This window comes from Neodiprion virginianus, chromosome 3, assembly GCF_021901495.1.
Source record: "Neodiprion virginianus isolate iyNeoVirg1 chromosome 3, iyNeoVirg1.1, whole genome shotgun sequence".
NCBI lineage: Eukaryota > Metazoa > Arthropoda > Insecta > Hymenoptera > Diprionidae > Neodiprion > Neodiprion virginianus.
The window spans coordinates 31,158,549-31,174,599 of record NC_060879.1 but is presented as its reverse complement, the minus strand read 5'-3'; the positions used below and the strand labels follow the sequence as shown (position 1 = coordinate 31,174,599).

General features: G+C 41.4%; 1 protein-coding gene across 2 annotated transcripts in view; it reads left to right on the top strand.

The window, feature by feature from the left end:
- Window positions 1-16,051, top strand: part of LOC124299994 (uncharacterized) — a 30,652-nt gene that overhangs the window by 11,911 nt on the left and 2,690 nt on the right. For both annotated transcript variants that reach the window (XM_046753572.1, XM_046753573.1), the window contains 3 exons: window positions 7,316-7,521; window positions 12,983-13,118; window positions 15,101-15,234. In XM_046753572.1, the coding sequence (XP_046609528.1) occupies window positions 7,316-7,521; window positions 12,983-13,118; window positions 15,101-15,234 (476 nt within the window). The remainder of the gene's footprint in view (window positions 1-7,315; window positions 7,522-12,982; window positions 13,119-15,100; window positions 15,235-16,051) is intronic.

Below are 16,051 nucleotides of genomic sequence, written 5' to 3'. Positions count from 1 at the left end.
TTTCTCCCAAACAGAGCTATAAAACTGGCGAATAAAAATTATGGGCGTTCGTAAAAAAAACATGCGAGGGAAAAAGATTTGTTATATGCAACATGTAGGATTCGTATATATCGTATGTATTATATAAAATTTATGTGGGAAAAATCTAACTGTCGCTAAACTTTCTTGTCGCAAAATCGTCAATAACCGCAAAAAATTTACGAATATGTGCGACACGTGTATAAAATCCATCTGACGTCAAAGTAAACATTATTTGGTGAATAATTTTTTAAATCAGTACACGCAGTTATGAATACAATAATTACAGTGTGGTGAAATCAGAGTTTGCGATTCATCGAGTGATAAAGAAGTGTGTAAATCGTGAACAATGGTTCGTGGAGGTACCGAAAATATAATGCGGTGAAATCGTGAGTGAAAAAAAAGTGCGGAGGTGCGATTACAACTGTGTTTATGTACATGTATATTGTATACGTGTACGAGTATATATTCGTCAATTTCTATACACATTTACACACACTCGTGGAACTTAAGCATGCTGGAAGCTTTACTCTGCCAATTTCTTATCGATAAATCCTGGTCGAATGTATGGGAACGAACGCACGTATAAACTCGATACAGTGAACGCTCGGTGACTTTCATTCTGAAAATTGTAAGCTGCAGAATAGGAAGAAAATGACGTCGGGAAACGAAGGTAATGAAGCGGGCACCGGCTTACCGTGCGACGAAGTTGAAAAGCCCCAATCTTATTTCTCCTGTTCGATTCGAAGACCTTTGTTCGCTGATCAATCGATGGATGCTGAGTGTCGCGAAATACATATTTCCGTTAACCTATCGTCGATTTTCAAAACGCAACGCGGCGTTTTCCGTCGAAAAAATTGCCACCAAATCTGTGTGCTTGTAACGAATATTCAAAATTTGTTATAAAAAAATGTTATAACGTCGTTTAGTAATGTTTACCTCATTTGCTTTGGTGAAAGAAAAAAAAAAAAAAATTAACAATCTTCAAGTGCTAAACAAAACGCAATCCTTAAACGAAGACTTTCAAATTGATACATGTGTATACTAATACATACATCCATACGTATACATATACACGATACGTATGCATCTATTAATTGAAGCATGGAATAGCTTTTAACCGGATCTAGCAGGAAACCCCGGGAAATGTTTTGTCAATTGGAAACAAAACGAAACAAGAAAGTGGAATGGAAGCACAGCGAAAAAACTTTTCGTATAACTAGACGTGAATAACAGATAAAACACCTCGCCCCGAATCCCCTCAGGCTGCGTAATCCAACTAGCACGGTGTGCATGCAAAAGCAACGTTTCGTCCCCTTGCTTACGCATACAATTACCTTCGCTTCATCCAACATTCGCCTCTTTGAACCTCGGCGGAGGATCCCGGGTTATTCAAACGAAGGTCCGGGTGTACTTTTGCCTTATTTAGCCCCGAAATTTGGGCAAACAGTCGCGATGAAATCCAAATGCCAACCATTGAAGCCATAAGTCAAAGCAAGAACCCTTCCTCCTATCATTCTCATTTTCATTACGTGTCACTGATACAATGCGCATGGCGTGAGCATCAGGAATTTCATGAATGAAATTTATCTGCTTAGCTTAAAATTTTTTTTTTTTTTATTATTTTTTTTTTTCAATCTTATTATTAATATTCATGCTTGCGTCAAAGTTCTTTTACTTTTCGACTGCAGAGTAATGTTCGCGCTCTTCGTTATATCGGTTTGAAAGTTACAAACTATTTTCCAATCAATCTACAACGTGCGGTTAGTCAGCGGCTCGATCGGTTCTACCGGTGGTGAAAGTTTAATGCTCATCCCGTACAAAATGGTGAATAGCGAATATCGTCCCTGGATTAGGTGTTCTTGAGCTGCAATCATCATAAATAATACGATGATGATTAAAGAAGAACTTTCGCTCGAGGTTTTTCCATAGTAAAATGTTTAAAATGAGACTGGAATAAGATCTTCTAAATTCTCTGAGAATATTCAACTGGATATATGTATATAAGGCAATTTGCAATAAAAATTAAAGCTTCTAAACTCGTATATAAGACGAGGGAAAAAATACTATTAAAGTTTTTCCGTTCTACCGATTGGTAGTCGTGACCATAAAACGTACTCGAAATGATAAAAGTATTTCTCTGAAATCCTGTAATCATAGCTGATCGTAAATTTTCACAACACATAACATAACGCACCTATACGATGACCGATAAATCGGTGCAAATTAAAACTACCCTTCGAGCGCCCCTTCGTGATGAGCATCCCGGGAAAAATCGTCCGCGCTATGAACTTTGATGTAAGATCAATACCCTCTATAACGCTGTAAATGATGAACGAGCACTCTTTTTTCACACCCTTCTCGTTGACATCCCACGGCGTCAGCTATTATACATGAATTTTCACCACCGAATACACCCTGCTGCCCCTGTTACTTTTAGGTCGTAGCGATCTAAATTTTCGCTGGTAAAATAATTTGGAGCTTGATAAAGAAAGGGGAGAAAAAGAATAATAAAAAGAAGAATAAGCAAAAGAAGAAGGAAAAAAAAAATCCGCTGAAACGGTATCTTGCACGTAAAATGAGAATATAGTCGACGTTTGAGGAAAGGTTGAAGGTATGTATATACCTGCCGTAAGTACATACCTACCTCCCCTCCCGCCCCTTCCAGTATATCCTAATGGAAAATGATGGGAGGCGTACCCTTTTATCCCGAGGAATTTAAAATTCCATGCCACCGCAGATATCCGGCAGGTATTTTGTGCGAACCACTCAACCATCAGCCATGCATGCTTCATGACGTTAGGCTCTAAAGCTAGAGGACGGATACCCGAACAAATTTTAGCCGCGGTCAATATTGTTAAAAATGCAAATAACTCCGCGGCGGGTGCCCCTGTAATTTCTTATCTAACACCGTAACGTTGCGAAGCTGCCGCTTCTTACACTTCGCTCAACGACGAGAGCTGGCAAAGGAGAAGAATATATAAGTATAACAGGATCAAAGTGAATGATTAAAAATGTATAATCTTATCAACAATACGGCTTAAACTTGGCGCTGAATTATGTAAGTTTATTATAATACAAAGAGCCGCGTTCATCACCTCAATTCCGACGCTTAAAATGTTTTCTGATTAAGATGGCGAGGAAGTTGGATTATAATTCCGTTAATCACATAATAAGACCTTGATTTGTGTATTTTCTGAAAGCGGCAAAGTTTTAATTCTGATCCCCTCTTTCTCATCTCAGTTTTCCTCTTTATTCCACCTTACGCCGAGTTCCTCACGGCGTATCTTGTTTACGAAATCTGATCTACATCCTACGTACCGACGCAAATGGTAACAACGCCTTCGTTCTACAGACAGAATAAAAAGAAGTGTCGAACCGTGCGTCGCATCGGTAAATGAAGTTCAGTTTCGGCTTACACGCGAACTTTTCTCCATCGAAAGCACAAAGAATTCCGTTCTCAACGACGGACCGATCGCTGTACCTCCATGCTCCTCGACCGATACGCGTCTACTTGCCGATACCTGCAGCGTATTTTGCGTATCCTCGAAATATACGAGGGAGCGTTTATCGATGGGGCGGAGGTGCGGAGGGGTGGGAACTTCTCTTCAAGACAGCCCGAGTAATCCAACGAAATTCGAGACAAAAAAGTTTCCCTCGCGACTACGGTTCGGCACCCACACCCGCCTCGGCCTACGAGAAATTGCAATAAGTGCCGTGAGGCGGGATTCGCTACTTTGAGAAGTTCGCGCGGGCTGCGAGCCGCCCGGAACGTTAAAGGGGAGTTACTACGGCCAACTGCGCGACAGCCGAAAGACGGAACCGCCGATTCTTTCTTTTACGAGTTTTAAGCACGAGAAACTTCCGCTCCTTTCACCCTGAAGCCCTGCCTCTCGCCGGGATGGCGATGCCTGAGTAAATCTTGCCGCATTCCAGGACCCCGCACCGCGCTGTGTACAACTTACACCGGTTCAGCTTTCGGAGTTGATCCTGGAATTCCTGGACTCGCGGTCTCGGCGCGCTTTTCTCCACTCCTTCTTTTTGCAGCCGCAGCTCGCCCGCAGCAGACTAGCGGCTATAGAAGCGTGCTAATTATCCGGAAGTCCGGGGGACATGACGTGGTATGAAGATCGCGGTGAATAAACAACCCTCTGTCTGAGCTGGGCGAATTTCGTGGGCGGCAACCCTTCCTCGGTGGCAAAGAGAAACCCTCTGTGCTTGTATAGCTCGCGCCGTACCGCGCAAAGTGCACGACTCGAGGGTACGTCGAAACAGGGCCCGAGGGATGATCTGCCTCCGTCCGCATACGTCGTCTACCCGCGGCGCATATATTCGCATACATCTACATCTTTGTGGCGAATTTGGATTTGCTCCGAAACTCATTACTAGCCTCCGACCGTTGCTTTTTACGTCGAGTCTGATGCGAGTCGTGCGTAGCATGCAAATGGTTTCACCCAATTCTGATGACCTTGACAAAATTCTTACGGTAAATCGGAGCATTTTAAACGATACACATCGGTTAATTGCAAGATATTTGTTGTAATTTTTCGGACTACGAGCCGTTCAACGATATTTAACGAGATTATACTCGTGTATAATGGGTGTATTTACAACGCCCGCTACTTATACTCCGGGATTTATATAACAGTTTTTTCCTTGCGGTCTTTTTTCGCATTCTAGACTCGGCTTCTCTCCAACATTCTTCGGCGAAATTCTCGGTCCCGGAATACTGACTTCGTGTTCGCTTTGCGAACCTAATCTTTGCCCCAAACTTGACCCCCATTTCGAATTCCACCGAGTTGCGACCTGTGACCTCAGAGATCAAAGAAACCGTGCTCGAATTTTGCAGTCGAATAAACCGATCTATCAATGGTACGCACTGCGGTCCTTCAATAAACTATACCAAATATTTTCCAATAAGCGTAATGCAATATTTTATACCGTAACTGTACCTATACGGTTATCATTCCGCATGTAATTAAATGACTCGACCGAAAATTTTCATGTTATAAGAGAGTTTAAAAGCATTCATAAATTCAGGTCTTTTAGAGCTCGGTCACTCCGTCGGACTTTCGGAGCGGTTCTGCAAAAGTTCCGCTAATCTTACATTTCAAGTATTCGGAGCCCGAACGGTGACGTCAGACACAGCAAATGAGTTAACGATGTCCGTCGACTACATGTTTTTTTAATCTCATTTCTTGTTTATCTTAAAACCTAATACCTCTGATTTCAGGATTTTTTTTTCTTTCCATTTCGCCCGCATTATTCCGCAGGTAGCTCAAAGCGGATCGGTGACCTTTAACGTTACGGTAAAAACCAGCGAGAAGCATGGGACCTATCGGTGAAGAATACTTAGCGAGACTTGCGTAAAAAATTAATTTTTATTTGCGAACGGGGCTTCGAAGCATCAGCACCGGAAGAGCAGGTGCCGGCTGATCGCGATACCGTGAGAGAATCTTTAAAGATTCAGGAAATGCTTTTAAACTTTGAAATATTCAGCGGGTTTGGAAAGGCACCGTGACTTGGATAAATGTACCGAAGACTGCCCGTTGTAAATTAAATACAGATTGATCGCAATGAATATAAACGATCGCATTAGATAACCTCATGTATACCCATACCCACAGCTTATATATAGAGCCACGATTGGTATATATAGGCGAATAAGCACGAAGTAGCGGGCAATGCTTTATCGAGAGGAAAATAAAGGAGGAGACGAGGACCGGGAAACAGGATCTCTTGAAATCGGAAACCCCTCTAAGTAAACTCATAAATAAACTAAACCAATAAGTAATGACAGCGGAGCTCGCCCGGGATCCCCTCCCCGCTCTTCTCTTCGCCGCTCCTCTCCACTCCTCTCAAAACTCCCGTGTAACATTCTATACTTGCGACACGGGAGAAACAATTTAAAAGCTTCGTCACCTGCAGCTTTACCAAGCTTCTTGGGTACAGGAAAATTACGGCGCAGCTTAACCCCTTTACGAGACTACGTAATCGATCCTAACGAATATTAGATGCCGAGGGCTTGAACAATTTGGGAAAATCGTGGACAAAAACGAATGAGTCGAAGAGGGATCATGTAGGAGAGAAACTACCGCTTGCCAGATTCCCTGATACCGTATTCCCATCGCATGCCGATCGTTCTAGCCGCGTTTTTCTACCGTCGACGTAGGTAATCGAGCGACCAGCGATTAAGAGGGTACCATCCAACCCTCAATGGCGGACTAAAAAAATACTTTTTTCCTTCCCAGCTGTATCCGCAGCGTGAGAAACTGAGAAGCCATAGACAACAGCTACGGCAAATCAGTGATTAATTGCGCGCATTTCGGAAGATCTGTTTTTACTATACATCGAAAAAAAAACTAATTCGATTCGCAATAAATATTGTCGCTTTGACGAATGTTCGTACAGCGACACGTCTCGCAATACAACTGACAACCAGGAATACGAAACATAAATTTTTCGGGGAACCAGGTAGATTGCGTCTATCGATTCGAGGGACAGATTTCATCTTTTAAGAAATATAACGCTGAGGCTGTACTTTTCCTCAACTTTTTCATATTTTTCAAGCTTGCAATATTCGTCTTTCCGTAATTCCTCACACGGCTCGATCAGAAGCAAGCTATTTGTGTTCTATCGAAACCTTGGTTTTCATTATGGCAACTCTATCTTCTAATCTTAGAAACGAACGGTTTCCGTCCAAACCGCCCTTAGACACGTTCAGGGAACGCTTCGGCAAAGATCACTCAATTATTTCAGCATCGAAGAAAAAAAGGTTGTATTTTTTACCCACACGCGACGAGTCGAAAACCCCGTATTCGCCCGACTGTCTCCGGGGTCCCAAACTGTCGTCATAGGTGCAAACGTTATACGTGTGGATGGTACCAACCAGTGAGTACATATGTATTCTTCGGGGGGAGCGAGAGAAGGCGCGTTCTAAACTTGGTGACACGTTTCATCGAGGTCCTCGAAACTTCTGACGTTGGATGAAAATCATATTGTACCTAAGGAACACGTCTGTCATTGGGGCGCGGTTCGAGAAGTAGAAACTCTGCAGTTCTCCTTTATACGATATGTCAGTTTACTATTTTCATATGAAACTGGGTGTGTGCCCACGTAGCAGATTGGAACATCGGTCGTGCGCGAGTCTCTGCAAAACCCACTTCTAGGACATTTACGATATTCCCCTGCACCTGGGGCTCGCCCTGAGTCGGTTCACCCGCCGGCCGTATAACCGAAAGCGACTGGCCGTTCTTCCGCATTCAATCTCCAATTTCTAACAGCTATCTTGTTCCAGGAGTGCGAGGCTTGCGAGACGTATCGATAAAAATACCTCTAGCGGTCGCACCTGGCTCCACGGTTACTATGACCTGTCAGTATGACCTAGAAGCGGATCTACTCTATACGGTCAAGTGGTACAAGGGGCGCAAAGAATTCTTCAGATATGTCTTGAAGGAGCTGCCGCACACTAAAGTCTTTCCTCTTCCGGGTGTCAACGTCGACGTGAGTATGCTTTGTCGCCTTATACTGCCTGACACGAATCCATATGCATGCACCCTGCTTTTTTTGCGGGTTCCTTCCTCTTTATGTCTGTAGGGATGATATTTCAGATTATCTTCAAGGTTCCGGTAGGCGGTGTGCTTGTAAAAATCTCTTGCGAATTCCCCTCAGCTTTCACTGAATCGTTTCTTGAGATACATTTTTTTCGTATTTTGATATATATATATATATATATATATATATATATATATATATATATATATATATGCATATATATATGTATGCATCTTGCCGAAATCATAGAAATATGTATACATATAGAGTGTCATTTCCGACACGGTGATATCCGAGGATAGAAAAAACACACTTACTGAACGTGCACTTTCATCACGGTTTGATTCAATTTATACAGTACAGGTCACCTTATTTCTCAAGAACTCTGTAAATATTTAAGAGAAATTTCAAATTGTCAATTAATCGATGATACTTTTCTGCCACTTTCTTCTATAAGCTGGAATAGTTTTCATGTATTAACACGGGTCAAATAAAAGAATGTATCTTGAAAACTGTAGCAGATAAATTGAACAGTGTAAAAAAGACATCACGCAATAAGATATTTCATCTCCGAGTGTTATACATGCTAAGATCTAGCTATATTATGGAAAGCATCTAAAAAAAAATTATTTGATAAAGTGACCCAGTTAACAAAGACGACCCCAATATATCAAATATTACGCTATCTGCAGAATTCAGAGAAGTTTAAATATTCCGACGCTTTACATCGAACAGTCATTTATATTTTCGACCCTTTCAAATTGTCGAAGCGTATTAACGATACCGACGTGCGCTAAATGTGCGGATACTTAAGTGTATAAGCCTCATACAATATCAATAGGCTTGGAGATGAATTTTGTGTAAATGCAGATGAGGGGAGGTGGGAGAAGGGCTGAGGGACGTCGAATCAATTAGCACGACGGGATTATGCGTGTCAATAATTACCTCTGCAGGCCATTCTACAGAATCGACCTGTTTTGTAAATTTGCGTCGATATAGATTGGCGTGTGTGTGTGTGATATAGATATAGATGCACGCGCGGTGGATACAAAATAATAATCAGCTCCGCGGTATTCGCGTCAGGTTTTGTGGTTCAGCGGTATAATTCGAGGCGATTAAAATTACGCCTGTATTATCGGCACTTATGATGCCTGAATAGCGTTGAAACAGGTGGATCGTGTAAAGTTGAACAGGGTTAAACTTGGGCAATAGACGATACCTGCCCGTTTAACTAACGTCACTCTTGGAGATGGCAAGGGTATAGTAGGAAAGTTCGCTAGACACGTTGAAAAGATTTATCGTTGCCACCCTGACATTCGGGAAGGTGTATTGCCTGTACGCACACGTAGGCACGCCGAGTCCCTGAGTAACGAAGAAAAATTGTACTGGAAAATATAAAGTCTTTATTGGTCTTTCAACTCCTGTTACGAACGTGTAAAATACAGGTCGTGACGCAGGCTTAGCCGCCTATTTATTATATTCGCACATCGATTATCCAGCGTTTATGAATATGCGAAACTCGACTCGAGCGCCTTTATAACGTGCGGCTCGCCTCCTTAACCCGTGTAAAATGTGTATTGCAATATACATGAAACCCCGCGTCTTAACCACCTGCAGTATATCACGCGGGCAGAGCACCAAGTTTATTGAGCATAACCGTCACCGACTAATGAACGATCCTGTAATAGAAAATGAGCTTCTGCGCTGAGTGAGGACTGACTCGTGTCAGCGAAATTATAAACGATTTCCCGCTGGATTTGTTGCGTCGGAAAACAATGGACTTGCACCGATTCGAAGGTAACCACACAACAAAGAGAATTGATCGTTTGATAAATGCCCCATCACTGGCACTAGATTATTAACTGAAATTTCGAGCGTAAATTATATTAGCCATTATATGTAGACCATATCGAAATTTTGATAAATTGCCGTTTATGCCGGTATGACTTTTGCTATCATACTACAACTACTTTTGTTATCGGGCCACACACGGGAACTCGGATATCTAACAATTTTCACGCTCTGTAATTCGGTCTGTACCTCGACCATCATTGTTCGTAACCTGTTCACCGTATACGAATTACCAGTTACTTTTAAAAATGTCGTGAAGAAAAATTGTCACGCTAGCATTAATATTCATTCGTACCATGTCATGAATAATTCGTTGAATGTGATATGCTACGAAGTTGGATGTATATTTAACGGACACTCGATGAGGCAGCAGTGTAACAAAAATTGTTCAACAACCAAGCACGTATAGTGCATAGTATTGGTCCCAGTGGAAATATCGCATCGACGATCAGCATCTCGTAAACAAAAACACTTAGGAAATACTGACTTTATTATAACGCGATAGTTTGTTCGTCATGATCGTGCTCGTATTACAATTTTTGGAAAGACGGCAAGAAATTTTCCTTCCCATCTAATATTTAAATATTGTATCTTTGATGTGTGCAATATAACGAGCACATTCTAGCTATATAAGACGAACAAGACGGATATTGCAGATAAAGGGATTTTTCGTTCGCCCTTGCGCGTACCTTGTATGCAGAAAAATCGACGCCTCGTCGATTTCACGCGGCTGAACGGATTTAAGTGCGGAATAAGGAAATAGGTGTTGATCGAAGCCAGATCGAGAACGGGAGTCGTATATCATACATGCATCAGGCGGATCTTCCGTTGGCCCCGTTCATTGTCACGTTTTCTATATATGTACCAGATCCGAAGCAGTAAATTCACTCCTCTCGCTCCCTTTTCCGCAAGGAGTTTCGAAAGGCGGCTCCCGGCAGAAAGAGATTCCACTTCACCACCGCAGTTCGCGTATTCAAATCGGTGTTCGTACATCATCCGTAATATTATCAGTTTATGCTCGCTTTTATTCCTATAAAGAACGCCTTAGCTCCTTCCCTCTCGCGAATACTCATCCACTATATTTTTCTCAACTATCTCTCGAGTATTAAATTCACGCCGATCACGCCGAAGCAGAGGCTCGTCTGCCAGAGCACTATTTATCCGATTTATCCGGCTATACGGTGTACACCTGCATCGCGGGTTACATCAAATCGGTAAATAAAAATGATACAGTTTAGGCATTCGAGTTATCAAATTTCAAGCTTCGCAGAGTCGCATAAGTTAAAGCTCTGATCCTACCGTATCCAACAAATATGGTGTCAATATTTATTTCGGAATCGTGATAACGAGCGCAAATCTTTCTATCTGCCTTCTTCTTTTTCTCCTTCTCTTTCTCTTTCTCTTTCTTCTTCTACTTATTCTTCTTCTTCTTCTGTTTCTTCTTCCGTTTCTTTTTATTTCCTTTAACCTTTTATCCCCAACCTCAGTCTCAAGAACGTGCTTATCTCCCCTCTGTTTGTACTCAAACTAGGTAACAGTTGGGTCAGGGACATTTCCACAGCATTGACAACCCAATTAGATTCATACACACCAATGCTGTTTCACGCCAACGAATCTTCGCACGTAACTTTAACCCAAAGACGCTTTTCTCAACTTTTTCGCGATTTTTCTTCACCGTTTCGGTATGAATCTTGTAGCTCTTTTCATTTTTGGACTCTACCGCTACTCGATCGTACATGAATGATGAAGTTAAAGCGTGTGAGCTCCGAAAATACAGCGAAGAAAGAAACGCGGCTTGAATGTGATTTTTTTCATATCTCGTAAAAAAAAAGACCAAATTGATATTTCCCGAGTGATCGTTGGACCGCTTTCGTTTCATCATCTACGATTACAACAACGTCAGGCAATATTTTTCTCAGCACGAAGCTACCAATCTCGGAGAATAAATGTATTTTTATGATCGATTTCGGACGAGTTCCAGGTCAAATATTTTCCGTCCCATAAAACAGGGTCGTAATTTCAGATTGGGATTCTTGAGATTCAGGAAAAGGAGATCATTCCGCGCCAGGATGTTTAAATCTTGAAACTGAAACTTGCGTTGGTTCCATTACAAGCGTCTAGTCCGGATTAAACTTCCGTACAGTTTCAATTTTATTAGAAACCAAAAGTATATTCAAATCCATGCTTCGAAGTAACGTTTTACATGCATGTACGATGTATCAATTTTTCGCACGATTCATTTTACATTAAAACGAAAGTACAGGAAGTGAGTTAGGTATTATAATAAAAGCGTGTATACACATCATTGAGAATAAAACGAAACAAAAAAAGTTTCTGAAGTTGAGAAGTTTTTAATGCCGAACCAAAATCACATTTCGCAAATGCAGTTTGTGCCTCTCATAACTCCGGTAATTGTGATTCTATTATAACTTTAATGCCGGCCGGCTTGTACGAGGATATATATACCCAATCTCCAGGCGCGCCTTTTATCCATTCGAATATACAAACATCGTGCTGCGAACTCTGCACGGCCCGATGCACGCAATCGAAATTGCATTGAAATTAGAAAATACAGATTTCGGAGGTATACCGGAGGAGATAGAATCCATATTATACACTCGCGGAACGAAAAGTGTGAATAATTAAAGTTTGGAGAATCAATATACACACAATCGGAATCGTACAGAGTGTCTTCACCAAGTTATTGACAAACCTCACGCAACGTTTGCCGGAATTAAACCCACCCCTCCTCTTCCCACCGAATTACATCACGTCGTACGCATCCTGTGTCGAAAAATTGCTCGATAATTAATAATTACCGAAACGAGAGAAACGACGTAACGCGAACTGTCGCCGCAGGTAACTACGATTACCTAACAAGTTAATTGTGTTTTCCGAGAATCTAGAAAGCCTCTTGTGAGGTAGGATTTTTACAGGATGCAACACGCGATAGGCTGCTTCAGATTATGCTTCCTGTTCCTCTTTCCCAGCGGTATAACCCGCACATACGGTTGGACGTGTAATACCACGACGGTATAAGGTATACAGTCGGTATCCGTGTACATATAGGTGATTCTGAGAAATCCGACGATGTAGCGGCATCCATACATATGCTACATACGTAATAAGTAATACGACGTATATTTTATGCAAAGTGAAAGACACTCGCTGTTACTCCTGCTTCTGCTTCTACTTCTGCCTCGGTGTCTTCCACGTCACGACACGCGCCCTTCCTATTTCCTCCTCGCCTTTTCTCTTCGTCGGCTCTCATCTTTCGACCCCGGCGCCGCCGACTGTCACTCCGAATCCTCCGAATCCTCCGAATCCTCCGAGTCCGCCGCCCCGGAGATCCGGGGAAATTCGCAAACGCGATATGTGATAAACAACCGAGAGTGTGGCGCCGTTCACGTCCGAGAGAAAGGCGGGATCGATCTTAGAATTATGTTAAGGAAACGTCTACTGGGGTGGTGATGAGTAAGATAAAGTAACGGGTATTTTTGTTATTTACTCTTTACCTTTTTACTTTATTCATTTTGTATTCTTTTTTCTTCTGTTTCAGACCGCATTGAGCGACTCGCATCATGTTGTCCTGCACGACGTACAGTCCGATCTTACTGGCAAATATCGGTGTGAAGTTTCCGCTGATGCACCGTCTTTTCACACGGAAATGGTATCCAGCTACATGCACGTTGTCAGTGAGTATGCCTTGTCGATTTAGATTTTTCATTCATTTTCAACTATGTCGAGTCATCGTGAGAAATAGAGTTCACTGAAAGCTCAGAACCCTCATTCATACTCCGTAATACATTCGCTTGTAGTCAGCAGACATTTCCACCGGACAAGTTTTGTGCCGTATAAGCAAAAACTGCGATTATCTGCAAGTTCAGAAACTTTGTTATAATATTTAACAAGGTAAGTAACCGCGTAAGAAATGTTAGAAAAAAATTATACGTGTAACTTTAAACCTGCAACCCGCGTCCGAATTTTATAAAACTTTTTTGTTAAATTTACATACCGTGTTTCATCCAATATACAAATTCGTTCGAATTATCGCATATTATCTGATATAAATTTCGTTAAAACTGTTACATCCGTTTATTGAACAGAAAATTTCGAATGTGATTTATACAATGTTTTCTGCCCATCCGGCTTCCCACTTTGCATAAGTCAATGAAAAATCGCCAAGAATTTATCTGCACTAAAAAATATTGCAATAACACCACGGTAAAATTCACATTCTGCGAAGTCCCATCATCTACAAAAAGCCGGCTGGAATGAATTTCAGCATTGCATGGTAAAACAGTGAGAAGTCTTAAAGATCACCCAGATTATCAAAATCTTCTTAAACTCAACTGCATACCATGATCTCCAGATCCTATACAAACACTCAGATTATTCTTATCGTATAAAAGTAAAGGTAGTACTCGATCTGGCGAGTTGTAATGAATGTGTGAGAGAAATCCATTTCCTTGGTTCCAGCTGAAGTCCTTGATAACATATGGGGCGTGTCCGGTCATTCATAAGTAAAATGGCAAACGTCTCGGAAACTTGAGATCGAATCTGGCTTTCGACCCGGAAGAAAAGCGCTCGAGATTTCATGAAATTCTTTGCTTTTTGCGGTCATGAATTTTTCACCATTTTTCGACAATACAGCCGTTCAAAAATATTTAACGACCTACAGAGGAATCATTAGTCAAATGAATCCTGTATGATATTTTCTACATTGTAGTTTTAGTCGGGCCTATTTATCGTCGCCCGCAGAGAGTCGTAATGAGATGAAAAAAACGTCGCGTGAAAATGTGAGTTTCTTTCACGCGTTTCTTGAAATTTTGTTTTTCCCTATACATTTTTTACGCCCATGTGCTGCAGTCCTTCATCCCTCGCTTCGGGTAACCCTATTTTTTGCCACCATTACCATATAGTAAATTCGCCACTGTCTGCAGCCGTAACTGTTACAATGTCACATCTGGTGCCAACGGTACCGTAAAAAGCTAATGTAGTTCGGTCCCATGAGTCGAATTTGCCTGAAACTAGGTCATTATAGTACCGAGGTGAGAGCAATTCCTTTTTAATGACCGACTCCTGAAATAATTACCACCCATAAAGTATGTATTACAAATACATTACTGGACGTCAAAAATTACTGATTTCACTCTCATTATCACTATTATTATTAATGTTATTCGCGTCTTAGTAAGTAGGTACATTTATTCATGAACGATGCCACTACTGCTGTTCTTTTGAAATAAACCTTCCGCTCTTCCCTAAAAATATGTCCTTGAAGCAGAACATTTTGTTATCTGTGGACTGCGCATGAAAGAACAGCCGATGTAACGTGAACCTGAAATCACCATAGTAATAAAGCTTTATTATACCAATAATGTATTACATCGTAGCATTTTTTTAATACCTTAATTCAACGTTTGCCCATGAATTGAGCGTAAACTTGAAAGTCTTACGGCCTTATCTGTAGGAGAAGAAGCAGCCTTTCAACATTCGCGTATCGGTTTTTATCCAGTAACTTCAACTATCGGATGAAAAAAGTGAGTCACGAATTATTCGGTCAGAATTGCTCCCGTATTCCGTTTTTTGTTTACCCTATTTCTCCTCTCCTGTTCATCGTTTTTACTCCATTATTCAGTGGTGCTTGTGAATTTGAAGGACCGAAATTTTCCAGACCTACCGGAGGGGGATCCAGAGATTCGCGTCGAGAAGATGAAATACGCTGTCGGTGACGTGGTGCGTGGCAACTGTACGTCGCCACCGGGGAATCCCCCGGCCAACGTTACGTGGTCCGTAAACGGATTACCGGTACGTATCTTTGAGCGGTTCAAACGTCGTGCGGATTGAAAGGCCGCGGGCCGCAAGCCGGGGTCGGGGGTCGTGATGCTGGGCTGCGGGGGGAGACAAAGAGACACGTATCGATATGCTTCGAATTTCATAAGATTCATTGCAAACTCTGAAGAGGAGAGAATGTCATGCACAATGTTCAAATGTAAAACAATTAATAGAGGTTGGCCATGACATTTTTATAAATTATGATCAAAAGTTCTACGTAGTGTACGATTTTTTATTGCAATCAACGACACTGACTTGTTACCTAGCTTGGTCTAATTATTTTTCCTATTTTATTTCAGGTTTAATATAGCTCTCGCTAAATATCTGTTTTAAATCTGCCTGCAGACCAGAAAATAAACGCCATAAAAAGGAACGGTTTTTCAACTCTCTTGTACGAAGTCTTTGATTTTAAAGCAAAGTAGATAGCTGAGGTTACATCTTGCTACAGTAGAGCGTCGATTATCCGAACTAATTGGGGCCGAGAACCATTCGGATAACCGAACAATATGGAAAAATAAACGTTGATTTGTTCAATGTAGATACATACGAATGTATTTCAAACAGACGAACTATCTTCTTATTCTATACATAGTACTTTTGGTCAACATTCCTAACGCTTACGTAATAGAGAGTGTATAAAATATATGTATTGAGAAACAAGTGTCTATACTAATATTAATATTTTATAAGTGGCAGGTGTATGTACATATTTGGTTTACTCCTTTGGAAAAAAGTCCACAATTTTCCTCTGTTTTACAACGGAAGTTTGGCCTGTTATTCGAAAAACCAG